Source organism: Zalophus californianus, chromosome 2 (assembly GCF_009762305.2).
Source record: "Zalophus californianus isolate mZalCal1 chromosome 2, mZalCal1.pri.v2, whole genome shotgun sequence".
NCBI lineage: Eukaryota > Metazoa > Chordata > Mammalia > Carnivora > Otariidae > Zalophus > Zalophus californianus.
In genome coordinates this window covers 49143235-49164900 of record NC_045596.1, presented here as the reverse complement: position 1 = coordinate 49164900, position 21666 = coordinate 49143235, and the positions used below count along the sequence as shown (strand labels likewise).

General features: G+C 32.3%; 1 protein-coding gene across 10 annotated transcripts in view; it reads right to left on the bottom strand.

Annotated features, from left to right (window-relative positions):
• ADGRL3 (adhesion G protein-coupled receptor L3) overlaps positions 1 to 21666 on the bottom strand; it is a 1229798-nt gene that overhangs the window by 922587 nt on the left and 285545 nt on the right. For all 10 annotated transcript variants that reach the window (XM_035726124.1, XM_035726125.1, XM_035726123.1 and 7 more), the window contains one exon: positions 6830 to 7057. In XM_035726124.1, the coding sequence (XP_035582017.1) occupies positions 6830 to 6884 (55 nt within the window). In that variant the 5' untranslated portion in view covers positions 6885 to 7057. The remainder of the gene's footprint in view (positions 1 to 6829; positions 7058 to 21666) is intronic.

Sequence of the window (21666 nt, the reverse complement as noted above, 5' to 3'; positions counted from 1 at the left end):
GACATATAAACTGCAGTGCTATTTCATGGATCTCATTTTTATAGTTGATCAGTTTGCCTAATTTTGAGATTTTATCTTTATTTTATTTGTATAATATATGTTTTATGATCAGTTGGGCAAGTGCCTTATTATTCCTTTCATTTATACTAGCTTTTTTCTTTTTTAATATTCAATATATATATTTAAAATAATTCTGTTGAATTTCTACATAAAAAAGCTGATATGGGTACTTTGAATGCAGTTGTGTAAAAATCTATAAAAAATAATTTGGAAATATTGTCGATGTTGCTGTACTCAGTCTTTTCATCCAGGAACACAGTATATTGCATGTCTTTCTTTTATAACTCCCAGTAAAGTTTTAGACTTTTTTTCTCATAAGTTCTATATATTTCCTCCTATGATATCTACTAAATAACTCATACAATTCATTGCTGTTTTGACTCAAGTCATTTCTGTATGTGAATCATATATCTGAACTCAAAATGTTCTTACTAATTCTGAGAAAGATTATCTTTCTTGAATTTTCTGAATATAAAATTATACACTTGCAAATAATATCTTAATATTTGAATATTTATTCTTATTTATATTTTTTCATTATTGTAGTAGCCAAACTTTGCAGAATTGTTTTAAACAACTGTATTAATAACAAGCAAGGTTTCATTGATAACTTATTAACATTCATTTAAGATAGTTATTGACTAACCTAAAAAGAAGTCATTTTTTTTTTCTTTCTATTTCTCAAGAGATTTTCTTCTAGAGGTACAAAGATAAAGTCAGAGTTTATATATAAGTGTGTTCCTTTATAGTGCTATTGGTAATGGCAATATATCAAGGACCTTCTCTGTTGATCAGAGATATATGGTTATATATGGTAATATATGGTTAAACAATGGTTTCTTCATATGATACAATACTATAATTTTTTAAAAAATAGACACAAATATCTACATTTTAAGGTTAAGTCAAAATGAAAGACAAATTTTATTTCTAACATTATTCCATTTTTTAAAAAAATGTAATACACATACATGACTGCAAGAAAAATCTAATAACTATTAATATTAATTATGTCATTGGGTCATGGGATTATTGGATTTTTGCTTTCTGATTTAAATTTGTATGAGGAAAGTTACTTTGAGAATAAAGTAGGTGACACTGGTAATGACAAACAAGGTGATATATGAGATATATAGAGATGCTTGTACTTTACCAGTAAGCTATAACCTTGACTTCAGGACATCCAAATCACCACAAACTATGTGTAGATGAAATAAACACAGAAAGCTTATCAAATGTCATTGTGAGACCTTATTTTGTACAAAGACCTGTATCCATTACTTGTGCAAATACAGCCAGCATATTTTTCTGGCAAATCCCTAAGTAGTCTAACTTATTTGATCAAAGCCTTCATTTAAGCCAGATTTTTTTGGATAGGAAAACAATTGTCTATATTTAAAGAAACTAATTCGGCTATGATGACAATATAAGGGAAATATAGAAATAAAGCAAAAATGTAATTATTGAAAAAATGTAAGGTATTTGTTTTCAATTTATCAATTAAAAACTCAAAAAGAAGTAGAGAAAGAATGAACCCTATTTTTCAACAGGGTCTTATTCTGAACTGTCAAAACAGATTATAATACAATATATTGTTTCTTATTTACATAACAAATCAATGAGACTATTTCAACTATTGCATTTCAATTTTTTGAGTGGTCATTAAAGAACCATTTAGCAATCAGAATGGAGGAAGTAAATTCATGAAAAATGTATTATGGCTGCTTATATGAAATTATACATGTGAGAACTTATTCTTACACTGAGAATGAAAGTCAATAGCAATACAAAGAAGAGGAAAATAAATAATTAGATATTTATACGTTATGCAATCCAATTGTTTTTTAATTCACTCTACATCAAGCATACAACTACCCTATTGCAGTCCTAGTCCATTCCAAGGCCAAGAAATATAAAAAATAAGATATGATCCTAAAATAGTCAGACATAAAATCTGAAAATAAGAAAAGGCTATTTTGCTCTCAAAGTATATACATATTACTCTAAAGTATCAGCACAATAAAATTCACCTATAACACCTTTTGCAAGTGCAAAGGCAAGAAAAAGTTCCTTTCTAACTGCTAACCTGCATACCCGAGTGTGTAGGGAAGGTTTCTGAACATGTTCTCACAAAGGAAAAGCTATCAGCCATGCATATTTGTGGTTTATATTGTGATATTAGAGATTATAGTTAACTTACAAAATATATATTTTGAAATTCAGTACCAAGTGGGTAATGCAGATGGTGTTGGCTATGTTCGCAGTGGCCTCATATATCATGACCATGACAAAGATTTTTTTGTAAACATATTTGACCATAAACATAGTGATATTACTGGGAGTATTACAAATTATCTAGGCTGACAAATATTATAAACATTCCAAGGATGACTAATTTCTATAAATAACAAAGCAGAGCTTAGAAGTCAAGCTGACTTTTTCATAATCAATAAAACATAACTTCATAAAGAGAATTATATAGTAAGATGCTATATAGTGAAATGTATTTTTGTTTTCTCAAGCTTCACATTTTATTAGAAGTTAAAAAAATGTGTATTATTTAAGTCACTGATATATTAAGTGGTATTATAACTGTAAAATTAGATTAATAATAAAATGGAAATTACACAAAAACATAGAGTACTAAATATATATGGATATAATCAGCAGTTTTGTTCCTGCTAATGGCTATTTATTATAATTAATTACTTGAACATAATAAAAAGCAGGTTAGCCTATAAAGTACACAAATATATAAATACACATGCAACTTTAAAAAACAGACTTGCAGAAAAAAAGTATGCATATGATGGTTATAGAAGAATTTTTAAGACCCCATTTTTTATGCAGAAATATTATAAAATATATTGCTCCCCTTTACCCGCAGTAAGTTCCAATTATCCTGTTTTTTGTCTCTTCAACTGTGACACAGTTCATGAGTACAATTTAATGAGGAGATGGAGTTAAGATACCTGAGCAACCCAACCACCTTCTCAACTCCCAACCCATTATGGCTTGGGTATCAGATCTCCTAGCCCCCCAACCACCTTCTCAACTCCCAACCCATTATGGCTTGGGTACCAGATCTCCTAGCCCATGTATCACACTGGACATTGGTATTCCTTTACTGCCAACCACAATGCGCCCAAGGGCCCAGGTTATTATTGGATTATTATTCTCTGATTCCCTTCTTTTCCCTTGCTCCCAACCACATCAATAGAACAAAAAAATCCTTTATCTTCATGCAACACTACATTAGTTAACAGCAAAAAACTGGCCATCTGCTTTAGTGGTTTCTTTTAACTTCTGCCAGGTTTCATTGCATTATAGATAAGGGTTTTATGGCTGTACAGGAAGGGGGCACAGTCATGGAAAACAGAAAAAGAGAAATACGGAGGTACACAGAGACATAAAATATGGACAGATAAACACAGAACCAGAGACATTTCCAAATTTAAAAATTGTGTATATATACATATACAGTGTGGATGTACTGATTAATTTTGTTTTCCTATCTTAAACACTGGCCAGACTTTCTAGGACAATATGGAGATTATTCAACTAATGTAAACATTATTCAGAATTAATTCTTTAGCTTAGTTTTTTAATTTTACCCATGTGGAAATCATGAACAAAATGCATCCCTGACAATTAGATATTACCAGTCATATACCTACTACCACTGACAGTTATATACTATATTATTATATAGAGAGAATTATGCACTAAACCTTCATACATACTGGCTTGATAATAATTTTGAATAGAAACTAGTATCAAGAATTTACTGGAAAAACTTAAATGCTGAGATTCAAGTAGAAAAAAAATTTATTTCAATTCGCACAGTGAGAATCCAGGTAAGTAGGCATTTTCCCTATCTAATGCTCAGAGTGTTAGCTCCATTTCAAGGTAATTAGGGATAAGCAAATAAAATATAAGGAAGATTTACCAAATGCCAAGCACTATGTTAGAAGCTATACATATATATTTTATCTACCTCTTCAAATAACTCTGCATGGAATAAATGTTCATTCTTGCAGATAAAAAGTAGGCTTACAAAATTTTAACTTACTGTTAGCTCCTTGAGGGAAGAATTAAAATCTTTTGTTTACTAGCATATCTTAGGCAGCTAGCAGGGTTTTCTGGCTCACACTGGGTGATAATGGATATTTATTAACTAGTTTACCAAGTAACATGGTTGCAGAACTAGTAGGTGGCAGAGCTGAAATTTCATCTCAAGAAAGCCTCATCTGTCTATGCCCAGAACATGGGAGAAGCAGGGGATCTGCATTTCTGTTTCACCTTCTCCCAAATGGCCAGAAGACTTGAGATGGGATTCTCTGCAGGGAAGAATGGCCTTGATAGTAATTGCTTATCTACAGGCAGAAAGACCAGAGTTCAAGAAGCCAGGTCCTTCATTTAAATCTCCTCTGGGTCTCTGTGTTACTTCAGTCAAGTTCTTTTACTGCTCAGTATCTCAATGTTTTTATTGTAAAAAATGATAATGATAGTAATAGTAAATAATATTAAACCCAGGAGAATGTTGTAAGGATTAATTATACCAATACATCTAAAGTTTATGGTCATAAAAGTCAGCGGTCATCATTGTTATTCGCTCTGGAGAAAAGTGCAATTCAAGTCTTTCCCAGGTAAGTTAATTGTGGTCAGGAGTGCAAATGAAGCTGAACATCTCAACAACAGTAGGCAAGGAGATGCTACCAGGGGATGTTTTGGAAACAAAGAGTATGTCCTTCTGTAACTGTGACATCATTTTAACTCAGTTGTCTATAAAGTTTCAAGTTATGTGGTATTCCTTTAAGACGGGATGGTTAGGGACTCTAAAAAAAAGTCCATCCTAAAAGATCAGCACTGATCAGAGGTACATACACATTCCTTTAGTTATGAGCAAGCTGGGTCCCAAAAGGTTGTTCATATGAAGCCCTCTATTTACAAATGCAGAGTGGTATCACAAAGGCAGTGGAGAAGGCCTTATATTTTCTCTGGTGTGAAGTTTTTAAAATTCCTATTCAAGGTAACAGGATCAAGTTTATAAATAGAAAGCTTCTATATTGTGTAGAATATGGTTCAAAGTCAAGATAAGATAAAGTAGCTCACATACAACAGAAAAGATTACTTTCGCCCAAAATATTTTATATACTAGGTCAATTTTCTATTTGCTCTCTGAGGAGTTTTTAAATACTTCTCAGAATTCCTTGGAGAGAGAGAGGGGTGTGTGTGTGTGTGTGTGTGTGTGTGTGTGTGTGTGTGTGTGTGTGTGTGTGTGTGTGTGTGTGTGTGTGTGTGTGTAGAGGGGGGCGGTTCTGATTATCAACAACAATGAAACCGCTCTCATGGTTAGCTAATTTCTGGTTGTTATAATTTATTAAAACAGAAATATACTAGAGAGGCAGATAGTATGAAGAAGGAAATTAGCTTGTTCAAACACTGAATATATTTGTCATGCACTGTGCTAGATTCTCTACGTATGCTATTTATTTAATCCTCAAAATAACCTTATGAGTGAGGCATCTTTATAACATCAAAACCTAATTAGAATAATCTTTAGGTATACAGATAATTAGAAAAACACTTGTTTAAAGAGACATAATTCCTTTATTGTCTCATACCACAAAATGTTATATGTGCCCAAGTATGTGAAAGTAAGTGCTCCATCAATGTATGAATTAAGAAAACATTTTGATTTTTTTTTACAAATTTACATTATTTAAAATTAGATGGTTGAATCATTTTACTTTCATTTCCTTAAAAAAGCACTACCTCATATTGTAGTGATTATTTAATGTGTTAAATCAGGGAAACTTTAGAAGAAAACATCAAACGACACATAAGGTATTTTATCCACTTTTTATAATGACAGCAGAATGTAATTCATGTTGAAACAAGAATATAGGCCAAATTCAGAACTGCATCGCTGATAAACTACAATAGATTTTTGTAGTCAGTTAAAAACCAAAAGTGAGCTAAAGAGGCTAAAAACTGATTCCAGGTGCTTGCTACATCGTACTATTCTGAGACCTCCGAAGGAGTGGCAAATATAACTGTGTCCCTTTCTTTGCTATAATTACCATAAATGTATGAGATAGTGACTATATTACACCATTTTCATCTTAGTGCAAAACCAATGATGATTAGTAGAAAACTTTAAATTGTCAAAAAGGAATATAAATGTAGACTTTGCCAGTTTTTAGAAAGATTCAATGAATATTATACTAAGTTGTACAGAACTTATCTTATTTATAAATAATTATCTTTTATAAAATTTGCAAAGATATAGCATTTCTTAACTATCATATTTGTGTTATAAATACCATAATGTCTAAATAAACAAAGTATACAGTTTTTTATGAGTTGATTAGCATGTTTCAGTAAAATTACCTTTTAGCATATATTCATATCATTTTGGCTTTTTTTGAATTAAAAGTATATGTATTAAAAATAATTCTCATTTAAATGAGAGGTTTAGTTTGCATTCTGTGTATTAAAGATTGAACAGAGTAGCCAACACTGAGAGTTCTTAAAAATAACAAAGAATTGGTTACACATACATTTCAAAAGCTACTTTCAGAAATCAAACTCAAAGTTGTATTTATTGCACTTGAACATATTATGGTCTTTTTACTTTAACTTACTTCTATTAATATATCGTAGGCAAAAGCTGCTAAATCAATGAGCAAAGATTTAGAAGAAAGGACCTAGTGCCAATAGAGACAAATTAAGCTTCACACAAAAATCTAAGTAAAGGTCTTACCTTGAATGATTGGTGCTGCAAGCATCATGAAGACTAGCAGCTGTGATGGCCACATGGCTGTGTACTGGGGTGTAAGAGTGCCTCAAGAGAGAGCGTTCACGACGTGAAATGAAATAAGTGTCTTTCTGATTCCTCTTCTGTATTCCAAGACCGATGATTTAAAAAAAAAAAAATCCCTCAAAAAAAAATTTCTCAAACACAGAAACACCAATATCCCAAATTTGAATCCTGCAAACAAGGAAAAAAGAATGGGTTATCAAATACAAGTTTTCTCTTCTTAATTCCTTGAAGGTTTATCTGCTGACTAGAATATCGATATAACCTCCCTCCCTTCATAGTAATTTACACAGGCATCATATAGAAAACGAGTAAGTAACCTAGAGGACGCTATTTATGCACAATCAACACAGTGTTTACTTCCCAGGCTTCAAATGGACTGAAATAAATAATTTAGTCTAATGGGAAAAATTAATGTAAATATACTATATTTGGATAATAATAAATTAGTAATTGATTTATATACTTTGTTAATCTATATAAATAGAATTGGGACTTAATTTGTATACATTTTCCACAAATACAATTTTTACTAACATTAGAACAGTAAAAAGAAAAAATTCATTCATTACCATTACTGTAAGTTTAAAACAAACAAACAAAAAAGTTAAATGTATAGGTCTGGCCCCGATATTCAATTCAGAATGTATTACTTTTCAAAGCATCCTTGTAAGTTAATCTATGAAGATCCTAGATTTATGTTAATTAATTATGCTCAAACATAGCGAATTCATTCAAAAGAGTTTATTGAGTGCCCAGTGAAATACAAAGCACTGGGTTAGGAACACAGGAGAGAATACTGAATAAAACATGCAAACTATTCTCCAGGATCTTACAATTTAAGATGAGAAATGATGCTTAAATTTTAAATATCTATATAAGACATTAAAAACTTTTAGCATTAAGAGTTACTTTACTGAACCAAACTGATATAGCTGCCTTCTCTTAAAGACTGCACAGATTTATCTTAAGAAGCAAAAATATTGAAGAGCATGACCCAAATTTTGAGGATGTCTTTCATAGTCAGCACCTTTAAAATGGATCAATCAGTACAAACTAGGTCATTCTCCTTCCTCCTTTTCCCTCTCCCTCTCTCTCTGTTTCTGTCTCTTTCTCTCTTCTGGTGATTGATATGTATTTAAAAACAATTTCATATTTTGAGTATAAATTTTTAAAAAAATTTCTGGAAAGGGTTATACAAAACAGTGATAGTTTTACTAAAGATTCTATATAGTTATAAGGCAAAATTACAGATTTATGTGAATTTCTGGCAATATTATTTATAGCACGGTAATTAAGAGCACAGATTCTGGAGCAAGACCACCCAATATCAATTACTAGATCTACCAGTACTGTGACCGTGGGCAACTCATTTAAGCCCTCAGTGCTTCAGTTCCCTATGTTAATGGAGGGAGCAATAGTACTTGATATGTCTATACGACATTAAATGAGCCAATATTTGGAATCTTGAATTCTACAAAACACATAAAAATTTGTACTCTCCTGAAGTGCCTAGCACATAAGTGTTATTATGCCTTAACAATTATTAAACATCGGATTAGTTTTTTTATGTTATCCTCTTGAGCCTTTTTTTTTTAATATTTTATTTATTTATTTGAGAGAGAGAATGAGATAGAGAGAGTACATAAGAGGGGGGAGGGTCAGAGGGAGAAGCAGACTCCCTGCTCAGCAGGGAGCCTGATGCGGGACTCGATCCCGGGACTCCAGGATCATGACCTGAGCTGAAGGCAGTTGCTTAACCAACTGAGCCACCCAGGCACCCCCTATTGAGCCTTTTAACATGTATATGTAAGAAGCCAGTTCATTCAATAATTTAGCTCAAAAATATTTATTAAGTCACTATTGTATAGACAGGCTCTGAAAACACTAAATCTGAACACAATAGATTAAAAAAGTTTTAATCTCACAGACACATTGTAAGAAAATGAGGCTTACAATAGACAATCTCATAATATTTTACTTTTACAAATAGGAAAAGCAGTGATAAAAAAAAGTTGTTGAGATAAAAGAGAAACTATGTCTCAAGGAATCATGTAAAATATTTTCATTTTTTTCTTATTCACACTCTGACTTACAAGAAATTTTTCAGAACTTCTTAACTGCCATGTGTAACTCTTTCCAAAAATAACTTTAAAAAACTGCTAATTTAAAATTGCATTAACATACATGTAATAATTAATGGACATTTAAAGGATACTAAAAATGATTGATATATCAACTAGTAAACAAGGTCTCCCTACTCTAAACATTCAGTTACTGTGTCTTTTCTTTCCTCTATGTCCATTGAGTATGAGTGTCAAAAATTGTGTATGCACATAGACACACACAAACACGTACATAAATATACATAAACATATACAGAACTACTTTGCCACTGGGAAGAATTGTGGGCAGCTACTAGGTGAATTACTTATTCATTACTTAAAAATATATACTAAGGGGCGCCTGGGTGGCTCAGTCAGTTAAGCGTCTGCCTTTGGCTCAGGTCATGGTCCCAGGGTCCTGGGATTGAGCCTCGCATCGGGCTCCCTGCTCGGCGGGGAGCCTGCTTCTCCCTCTCCCACTCCCCCTGCTTGTGCTCCCTCTCTCGCTGTGTCTCTCTCTGTCAAATAAATAAATAAAATCTTTAAAAATATATATATATATAGTAAATATTAACCATAGTAGATATTAAGAATGAAGATGAAGTAGAACAATTTTTTCACAACTCACACTGGAGTGGGAAAAACAGAACATAGGAAATGAAGTCACAAGATAAAGAAGAGAAGAATAAACATGATTTTAGTACCTATCATATGCCAAGCAATGTTCTGTATATTATACAATTATCTGATTTAATTCTCCATACAAATCTATAAAGCAGATAATATCATTTCATGTTTACTGAGGGGGAAAATCAGAAATGTTATGCCGCAAGAATTTCAAACGAAATGTCTGATTCTAAACCAATGTTCTTTGCTCTTTCTATAGTAGAAATAAACAAGAAAATATAAGAGGATAATTAGGGATATTAAATGTACAAAGGAAGGGGACAACGTAGCAAGTTTCCAAAAAAAATACTTAGGCATTTCTTAAAAATGTTACTAGATTTTGAGAAATGGAGGACCTGGAACAGCATGAATATATTAGGTAGGGGCAGAGGGACAAAGAGAAAAGAGAAGACATGTTTAAAAAGGAAACCAGCCTCATTATAACATTGTATCTTTTGGAGAAACAGGGAAAATTACTTCCATAGTGAAACATGAGTATTGCTATTGTGAATTGTGGTTTTACTGAAATCCAGAATAGTTTATTTCATATGATATGTATTTCCACATTGATGAAACAGTGGGAGAAAATTACTTTATATAAGGGGTTAAAAAAAAGGAAAGGAGAAGAAAATGCACATTATTTATAGTAATGATTTAAGATATCACAGCAGGACATAAAACCATGTCTACGAGGATATTTCACATTGGATTTGGGCATGGGAATTTGTTTTCATGATTATTGTGTAAACAGAGGTGGGGAAAGGAATTGAGAAGAATAGAAGCTATTATTTGAAGAGGGTAACATCTTTTTATATTCCAGCATCACTGTCTGCCTACCACTCACCCACAGCCCCAAAATAATGTGCTAATTTGGGGGCACATTTAATAAAATTGCAATAATTAAACTATATATAAATTTTAATAGATAATTTGAAAAACAAGATTGTTCATAACATATAGAAAGATAAACCAGTAATTTTGCATACTAACATTAAAAAAAAACCAGAAAACTTTGTGGGATGATTTTTTTTCTAATTTATATGTTATTAACTACCAAAACAATCAGTTTCACATAAAAGGGATTTCCATTCAAGACATTTCTGAAACAAAGCTCCTCAAAAACACATAGAGAAGAAAAACCAAGAAAAGGCATTAGAGACTCATTAAGTCACATATAACAAGAAAATTACTCATAAAAAAAGATTTACTAATGATATAAAGCATTTAACAAGCTAACTTCAAAATACATTTCCATCTCCAATAAAATTTCTTTCGCCTTCTCTACATACCATGCACTATGCTAACACTATGGGATCAGGTGGGAGAGTGTGGCCACAAGTCTAAAATGTGATAGCCCTTTTAAAACCATAAAATATAATGCTAAAAGTTATATTCACCAATAATTATAGTGCTGTGCAAAATGTGGTATGTGTTACATGAGATGTTCTAGGAACATAAAGTAAAAAGCTGTCAGATTTTCTTCTGTAAATGCAAGGGATATAAAATTATACTTGACACAAGGGAGGGGAGTAGGGTTGGTAATAGGCAAAACAGGCAAAGGGAGTGGGAGATACAGGCCTCCAGTGATGAAATGAGTAAGTCACAGGGATAAAAGGTACAGCACAAGGAATATAGTCAATGGTATTATAATAGCATTGTATGGTGACAGATGGTGGCTGCACTTGTGGGGAGCATAGCTTAATAATGTATACACTTATCCAAGCACAGGTCTAGATATGCAAACTCTCCTTGAGAATTCTATAGCTGAACAATACATACTAAAATAATGTGAGGTTTTATAAAGGAGAATTTTCAGTGTTTCTCTTGTTTCAAATATATTACTTATGACACTAATTTCCAATAATAAATCAACACAGTAATGTTTTAAAAATTATTCTTGAAAGATGGCACATCTAATTTTCATCAAAGATTACTACAATATGGTGAACAATTTTGCCTGTTAATTTTGCCTGTTACCACATCCGAAACTTGGAAGGAATATATTCTAATGTAGTCCTTGATTAGGTACTTGGTGTTTATATGTCCTCAAACAAAACTACCAAACTTCATCACTCTTCAAATATTCAAAATTAAAAAAATGAGGTTGATTAAAGTATCCTATTTTACATCATTAATATTTAAGATTATAGTTGTAAAAGTGTGTGATCTGACTGAAGTTTTACTAAAAGTTAAAAAAATTACAACATGGAAAGATATTTTACAAATATTTATGTAACTAAAGTCTTTTCTCATAAACTACACAGAAAATCCCTTATTTGTTAGATTTAGACTAATCTGCACTCACATGTAACACATTTATTCTCTGAAAATACTTGAATTTTGTTATTTGAAAGCTTTCATTTTTATGGTATATTTGCTTCCTTTCTACATTCCAAATAGATATTAGTAATATAATCTGAATGTTATTCATCTTGGAATTACTACCTTCATTTGAGCTACTCTTTTTTTTTTTTTTAAGATTTTATTTATTTATTTGACAGAGACACAGTGAGGCGGGGGGTGGGAGAGGGAAGAAGCAGGCTCCCCACTGAGCAGGGAGCCGGATGTGGGGCTCGATCCCAGGATCCTGGGATCATGACCTGAGCCAAAGGCAGACGCTCAACGACTGAGCCACCCAGGTGCCCCTAAGCTACTCTTAATCACATTTCTGTAAGATAATTAACTCTCAATTTTTTCCAAGGAAAATTGCATTTTATTATTATACCTTTCCCCTCATAATAATCTAGATAAGATACTATATCCTTTTTGTAATAGTTGTACATTTTCCCAAGTGATACATGTTCACTTGTCACAAATTTTAACTACAAACTTTACTCCATATGAACTTTATAAATTTCAATTAATCCATATTTTATTTTGCCTATTTGCTTCTTTCTGTCAAAAAGGACTCTCTGAGGGGCACCTGGGTGGCTCAGTCGTTAAGTGTCTGCCTTCGGCTCAGGTCTTGATCCCAGCGTCCTGGGATCGAACACCACACTGGGCTCCCTGCTCCGCAAGAAGCCTGCTTCTCCCTCTCCCACTCCTCCTGCTTGTGTTCCCTCTCTCGCTGTGTCTGTCAAATAAATAAAATCTTTAAAAAAAAAAAAAAAAAAGAGGGCTCTCGGAGTGGTTAATTTTTTTATATGTTTGGCACATGCCAGATGTATAAAATGCCATGGGGCTATATTAATAATTAATTGGTTTACAGTCCTACAACCCCATTGCTAATTATAATATAGGAGTTTCTCATTTAACATGAGTTTTTCCCTTCATTCCATATAGGGAAATCATAGCTATTAACCCAAGGGAAAAAAACAAAACACCACAGAACAAAACAACCTTACTTTAGACATATTTATAAATACTACTTGGGTATTATCTGTATTCTTCCACAGTTAGTACATGGATTTGGAAATTTCAATGACTTGAAATTATATTCACTAACAAATCAAATATTTATCACAATCCTTCTCCATAAATTATCTGTTATATAAAACTGACATATGGAAAATTATTAAAATATAAAGGAGATTAAACTATTTTATTTTATCATCTGTCACTACCTTAACAAGCAACTATCTGTTACAGAGCATCTAGATAATCTGATTTATGTGGACACAGCTCCCTACATTTATAAATAAGAACCATCCATTGTAACCAAAAAGAGCCAAGCATTTTTGAGAAATATTAATTTAATAAGGCTGGAAAATATACTTCACCTAGAGTATTTAGTCATGTATAGATGCTTAGATGAGGGGCTTTAACGCTCATTAAATCAAATCTGAGATTGCAAGATTTCTATGATTTACTAGTATTGCATAATCATAAGCAGATATACAGCAATGCCTCATAGTCCATGTCCTATGAAATGACAGATGAGCTTTTATTCCCAAAGTGCCTTTCCAAAAGCAGTTCTACATGTAAGACTCCTGATGTTAATGAAACTCTATGAAATAGTTAACTCTTAAGGAAAAGAAGCAGGGCAGCAAGACAAGACATCAGACTATAAGACAGCTTCCCCCATCACTATCCCATAACACACTGAAATGTTTGGTCTATTTATCACTGGGTAAAAGCAAAAAGAATTTTACAGGAGTTTAGACAGAGTAAAATACATATATTTTTTTTAAATGTCAGGTACAATCGACAGGTTCTGAAACCTCTAAGTATTGTGTTTCTTTTAAAGTTTTCTTGGTGTTTGCTAAAAGAATTGTCTATTATCTTTTGACCAAGAGGGTGCATGTGAGTATATTATTAACTTTGGTCCTATTGATCATATTAGTTTTTTAAAAATTAAACACTTTGTCTTAACATTATGACTCTGAAAACAAAACAATTGCAATAAGGTTAAGGATCTTTCCTGTCTTTATTTATGGAGTCAAAAGCCATTATACTACTATTAACTATTAAAAAAGTATTTAACTAGGAAGTGGACTGGGGGGATTGGTTAAATAGGATACAGGATTAAGGAATGCACTGGTTGTGATGAGCACTGGGTGACATATGGAAGTGTTATATTAACTACATTGTACATCTGAAACTAACATAACACTGTAAAACTAACTGGAATTAAAATAAAAACTTAAAAAATCTGAGGCACCTGGGTGGCTCAGTCGGTTAAGCGTCTTACTCTTGATTTAGGCTCAGGCCATGATCTCAGGGTCCTAGGATCCAGCCCTGCGTTGGGCTCCCCACTTAGCAGGGAATCTGCTTGTCTCCCTCTCTCTCTCTACCCCCCCAACTCTCTCTTTCCCCCCCTCAAATGAGTTACAAAAAATTGTTTTTAATTTAAAAAACAAAAATAAATAAGTTAAAAAGTTTATATAGATTAAAAAAATACAAAACAATCCCACAAACACTTAAAAAGAAAACAGTGACAGCTATGCAGATGAATCACATATGCTATTGATATTTCATTGGTCCTACTATTTTTCATAGAGGTCCCTGTATTCTTAGCCATCCTAGGGCACTTGCAGACTCTTGAATGTGCTGTCTTTTCTCATCTTTAAGCCTCCATCCTCCTTCTTATAACTTCACTCATTCTTCAAAAGGCAATTAAACAACTTTTCCTAGAAAACTTCCCTGTCTTCTTCCTTTATAGTCTTACTGTCTAGCATTGGGCCAAGTACTAGATATTCAATAAGTTTTGAAAGAATGGATAAATGATATAGGGATCAATACTAGGGTTGAAAAAATTCTCTTCCTTTCCATCGGAGAAAGTCATCGGGAGGAGACATAGTTCCAGGGATGAGGAAAAAAAAAAGGGGGAGACATGAAGAATATAAAATTCTTATACATGAATTATTTTTAGAACTACATAAAAACTGAGTTTCTGATAAAAAAATTGGAATAAGGTGAATATTCAACTACATACCTACAACTGTGTGTGAGTGACTAAATTATTCACATCAATTTTTTTAAAAAGTATTTAACTATAAAGTACCAATAAGGAGCTGAATAATTTAGTAATGATACTTTCTTAAATAATGTTAGATCCCTTTGGAGACTCAAAGGACAGATAACAATCATCTTGTTTAATATTTTCAAAAAATATGAATTCAATCTGCCTATACATGTATTTCTTTGGCAATGTGTACCAAGAGATCTTCAGTGAATACAAACAATGTAAACTATTTCTGGTCATAGGAGAGAAGTCTTATATATATACATATATATAACATCTATATGGCATGATTCTTGCATCATAGAAAGGAGGAGAAGAAAAGGAAGAGCAGGAAGAGAACAATGCAGAGGCAGGACAGAAATGGAGAAGAGATAACACAGGAAATACAAATCCAAATATCATGAAGAAGAGAGCTTAAAAAAATAGAGGAAATAATCAAGCTTGGAAGATCTGGAAGATCTAAAAGAAGAGAATGGTTACTATGCTAGAATGTGTAAAAAGAGTCAAATGCATAAGATTTCACTAAACAGTGACTGAAGGATGAACGTTCGGGGTTGAGAGGTAGTATGAAAAAAGGTAAATATGATTTTGTAATATTTAAAGGTAAAAATTATATAAATACATAAAAATCACTGCAAGTACTGTCTTTCAAGAATGAGTAAATATTTATAGTGAATATGTTCCAAACATTTTTATAATCCTATATTGCTCCTAAACACTTGAACATTTTGTTCTGAATTTAATTTGTGTAAATATCTCTGGTTTGAAATAAAGAGCCTGAGTTAATAGAGGTATTAACTGAAATAGAGATATTACGTGAATCATTAAATTAATGAACTAACTAGTATTTAGATAGTACCTAACATGATACCACACAAAGATAATGCAGTCTTCGCATTTTCGTAATATGATTCTTTTGTCAGGATTTCAAACTTGCCTAACACTGCTTAGTGGCTATTATGCTATTTGAGATTAAATACTGATTCCAGAGAATCACAACACTTTTAGATACAATGGTACTCTTACCCATTTGACAATGCATTACTACAAAATAACAAACTATAACTGTACTGTTTATCTTTATAGGTGTAAACATTGAAGTCAAATACAACCTGGAAGAAACTTCGTACACACTATGTATGTATCTGTCTTGACTTAGAACTGGATGTGGCCATAATTTTCTTAATCCTTTATTTCTGCATAAAAAAAAAATCTAAGCTCCTGTCTTCAAGTATTAAATATTGCATAAGTCGGAGCCATCAGAAGCAGCAAGAATAGAAGGTACAACATGAACTTTGAAGTGAGAAAAAGTGTTAAGTCTTCTCTCTTCAAACTCCGAGCTTATGGCCACAGGCAGATTACTTCAATTTTCTATACCTAATGTTCACATGTGAAATTAATCCATATTCTACCAGGTGGTAATAAGGCTTTCTATTTTATATATATATATATATATATATATATATATATATATATATATATATATATATATAAAGGCTTAAATATAAATATATATATATATATATATATATAAGGCTTAAACCTTTATATATATATAGAACCTATAAAGTTTCCTGGCAGGAGTAGACATTCAATAATTGAAAAAAAATCTTTCATTTAATAAAAGGTTTTATATTCAAAAGTAGGGTTATAAATGGTAAATGAGATTACATTTGGAGGTGAGTAGTACAGAACATCTGATACAAGTTTGTGAGTGGTTAAGCAGGAAAGTGGATAGAATCAGAAGGTACACTGGAAACACTGTGCTTTTAGATTAAATTGGCAGGGGTATATAGAGAAAAATGGAGAGGAAAGAAAAAATACCTTAAGCTAATGGTGTCAATGACAGTATTTGCCATAATTAGTATGGGGGGAGTTCACAGTGACCTACAAGTCCAGAATTGTGATTTAAAATACAGTTATTTGAAGAAAGTCAAGACAACAATTTTTCAAGTCATAGAAATACCACAGTTACATTTTTTTTTGGAGTAGGAAGGAAAAATAAATCAGGATGGGAAATAGAAGGAAAAAACAGAGAAAGGGCAGAGAGGATAAAAGAAAAAAGTTAATCAAATTGGAAGTAGGAAGTGTAGTTTAGGAATAAAACTGCATTTTCCTACAAATTTCAGTCAAGCCATTCTTCCCTCATTTCTTCCCTATCTCCTCCACATGTTTCAGAGAGGTCAGAACACAGAAAGACCTATTTGTATTCAATGGATTTTTTTTAAAGGTTACTTGCAACAGTTTTTAAGCAAGGAAGTGCTAAATCTCAAAACAAAAACTACCAAATAATTTTTCTCACTGCTTAAAACACCTATCTCCTTATAATTATATTTCAAATATAGTTTGATGCTATGTTAGAAAACAAGTAATCGAGGAAGGTAATTTTAATAAGAAAGTTCTCTAGAGTAAAAGTCCCATGTAATTGTCTTTCAGATAATGTTATAATCTAATAAGTGTCTATTAATGTTTAGGAACAAATTTGGATTTAATGAACATGGCTATTTTTGGCTTTAGGGCAGCATATCATTTAACCATGAAACAGATTGATGTTTTACACAGAATCATTTTCTTGAGACGTGTCCTTGAGTTAACCTCTTCCCTGAGATCCTACAAAGCATTTGATTGAAGTCTGTTTCCAAAAGGCCTTGAATAAGAGAATATTTGTTTCCATTGATATGTGCAACTGGAAATAAGTTTGAAATTAAGGTAAGTAAAAATAATTACATTAAAGCAACTAGTTTGGAAAACAATTCAATTGCTTTCAGTGACATCGAATTAAAAAGTGGATCGCATATATCATCCATGTATCTGATTTGTAAAATGGATCTTTTACTTCACTCTTCAAAAATGAAAATACAGTTGATCCTTGCACAATGCAAGGGGTTGGGGGCATGGACTCCGTGCAGTCAAAAATCCAGGTATAAACTTTTGGCTCCCCAAAACTTAACTACTAGTAGCTTTACCAATAACATAAATAGTTAACATATGTTTGTACGCTATATGTATCATACACTGTATTCTTCCAATAAAGCTAAAAAAAAGAAAATCATAAGAAAGAGAAAATATATTTACAGTATTATACTGCATTTATTGGGGAAAAAAATCATGCGTAAGTGGACCCATTAGTTCAAGCCCATGTTGTTAAAGAGTCATCTACACTCATAAAATCTCAACTTTTATTATCAATATTAGCTATTAAAAATAAGCCTGAATGAAAAGTCAGAATGAACATAGCTATTATTTAAAAGAATATTCAAAAAATAAACAACTGCTTTACAATATGTCATTTATGATTATAATCAAGGATTGATTTCTATGTTTCTGAGAGAAGTTGAAATCAGGAAGGGCAAGCAAACTATACTTAAAACATTCACAATATAAAAAGTATCTACTTCAAAGTAAATAATTCCATTTCTAATAGGAGCATATGAATCTATTCCAAAATCTACAGTGCAGCAGGCCAGATAGTCCTCCTCATAACAACAGTAAACACCTACTGAGTCTTTATATATCAGACACTGTCCTAAGAGCTCTCCACATATCAACTCATTTCATTGATTTTAAATATAAACTTTATTGTTATTCCTACAAAAACTCTAAAGAAAGCGACTATTATTATTCCTACTTTACAAATGAGGAAACTCAGGGACCAAGAAGTTAAAGAGCTTGCTGAGGTCATACAGCGAAAAATTAACAAGCCCAGATTTACACCTGAACAGTCTAGACCTATGGTTTGTACTTCATTCATTTGATTCTACCACCTCTCATCACTTCGAGTGACCACTGATTTTCCAGCAGACCTACTACAAACTGCATGTTTGTGACTCCTCAGAGATCTTATGTTGAATCCTAATGCCCAATGTGATAGTATTTGTAGGTGGGGCCTCTGGTAAATAATTAGGTCACAAGAATGGAGCCCTCATGAATGGGATTGGTGCTAAAAGAAACCCCAGAAATGTTTCTTGCCCCTTCCACCATGTGAGGTTACAGAGAGAACCCAGCTGTCTGTAACCCAGGAAGTGAGCTCTCACAATGCTGGCAGCCTGATCTTAGACTTCCACTCTCCAGAACTGTGAGAAATAAACTTCTGTTGTTTGTTAGACACCCAGTCTGTGGTATTTTTGTTATAGATTCCTGTGCTAAGACAACCCTTCATATAAATATAAGGTGCTTTTAGCTTGGCAAGATTGGTGTTTAATTTCATTCATCTCATTCATTTAATTTATCTCATTCATGAGATGGAGATCTAGGATACAGACATATACTGATATATTCAAACAAACTTCAGATTGAGAGAATCACGCAATCAAAAGAAAGCCTTCATTATCTTCACTTTTAAATAATTCCTACCTAGCACCACATATGTCTTTGGTACACTTGAATAGATACCAATGACCCATTTTATTCATGCTTGTTTTGGGTGAGTGAGGAGTAAGACCACAGACTTCATTAGGTGAGTAACCCAGAAATGATGGTTTGGGAGGTTCTTAGGTACCAAGCAAGTGCTTCTTAAATTATACAAAAAGCTGAAAACAATCAGGAAAAAATAAATAAATAAAAAGATATCTCCCAAATAAAATGTTGAAGATTTCAAAATCTATCAATCTTATTCCAATCAGCATGACTATTTAATTCCATTAAGGTATTTTTCCCAAAAAGGGAACTGAGATTACTTTGTTACTGAAAACAAAAACAAAAACAAAAACAAAAAACATGTATCTTCAAAGTAGAATTGTTTGTGACTTTGTCATACTTATTTTAATGTCCAGAATCAAATCGACAGGGGCATCTGGGTGGCTCAGTTGGTTAAGCTTCCGGCTCTTGATTTTGGCTCAGGTCATGATCTCAGTGTCCTGGGATCTAGCCCCACGTTGGGTTTCATGCTCAGTGGGGAGTCGGCTTGGGATTATTCCCTCTCCCTCTCACTTTGACCCTCCCCCCCAATAAATAAATAAATCTTAAAAATAAGGAATCAAATCAACAAGTGATCAAGTTAATCTCAAATGTTTCTAATACTTGTTGGATTTTTATTACCTACAGAGGCTTCATGATTGGGCTAGATTAGTACTGTCTTATGTTGTTTTCTTTTTGGCAATTTCATAACTGAAATCACCTGAGTACTTCAAGATTGAAAACCATGATAATATACTCTATCTAGTAAGTCTGTGTTATAATTAAAATTCCAGGGTTTGATTTAAAACCAACAAAATCACATTTTCTCCTGTAACAATCTAAAACAGCATCAATGCAAATAGCATTACAGTTGAGATTGGCTAAAAAGTTATTTCCATAGCTGGGAACAATGAACTTTAAACATCAAATTCGATGATCAGAATCATATCATGCCACATTAATGAATCCAGGGGAATGAACTAGAAAACATCTCATTTTTTAACACTATTTCTCTGAAAACAATGCCTGTTACAAAGAAACTGACTTTAAAAATAAAGTCTAGAATAGAGAAGGTAAAAGAAATGAGGGAGTAAAATGTCAAATTCATTCTACTCCAATTCCTTCAGACAGATAAGGAAAAATACATATCTACTTACACTCTCTTTGAAGATTTTCCAAAACCAAGAGGAATGCAGGGGGAAGCTAAATCTCATTATGAGCTAGATGACTATATCAGAGTTTCACTGTGGCTTAGTTATCATGACTGGTCATTTCCATTCATCTCTTTCATATAAACATTTTGACTCTAAACCCCTGATATTCACACTGTTAAAAATTTCCCTAAGTTTCCTTTTCAAATGCAGTTTAAACAAGTATTAAAAGAAAAAATACAATGCTGGAAACTTTTAAAAAATGTGTATCAGACAAGGTCTAAAAATAATTCCTTTAGAACCTCCTTAAATAAAAAGGATATCCATGCTTTAAATAATTTTCTTGAGATTATGAAAGAAATATATTGTCTTTTGTGATCCATAAAGTATTCCAACAAAGCTTTTCCATATTTCATTCGTTGTAGTTAATATATCAGTAGCAACCAGGCAGGAGAAAAAATACACATGTTTTGAAATTATCTCATCTCAGTAGGGTACACCTGGATAGGTCTCAAATTAAACATGTTCCTTAATGGCCCATTATGGAGTATCAGTGCCTAAAATACTCAAAGGGAGTCAGGGACCATTACTGCCAAGGGAGAGTTTCTAAGGTTGTAGCATATGATGCAATATTTCTGCTGTAACTTTAGCCTCACTGGAAGTTTATTTAAACACATATTTATTGTTTTAAAATCAATAGCTACCACAGTAAGGTTCAGCATGACCCTACAACACAGATTAAAAGTATGAGTGCATCAATACATTTTTATAGTAATGCTTTAATAATTAGCATTTATAGGTAGCTACCAGCTGTGAAATGGGCCCTTTTACAACAGTTAACTTTTTTTAAAGATAGCTGCTTGAATCCCAAAATGTATTCTTTGTGGGAAAGACAAAAAAAAAAACCTAAAGTAAATATTTATAGTAAAATGCATATAATTTAGTAGAAATAATCATAACAGCTATTCTTTAGAAGTTCTTAGTAGGTGTTAACCCACTGACATGAATTATCTCATTTTATGAATTATTTCATTTTATTCTAATAATATAAAACAATTA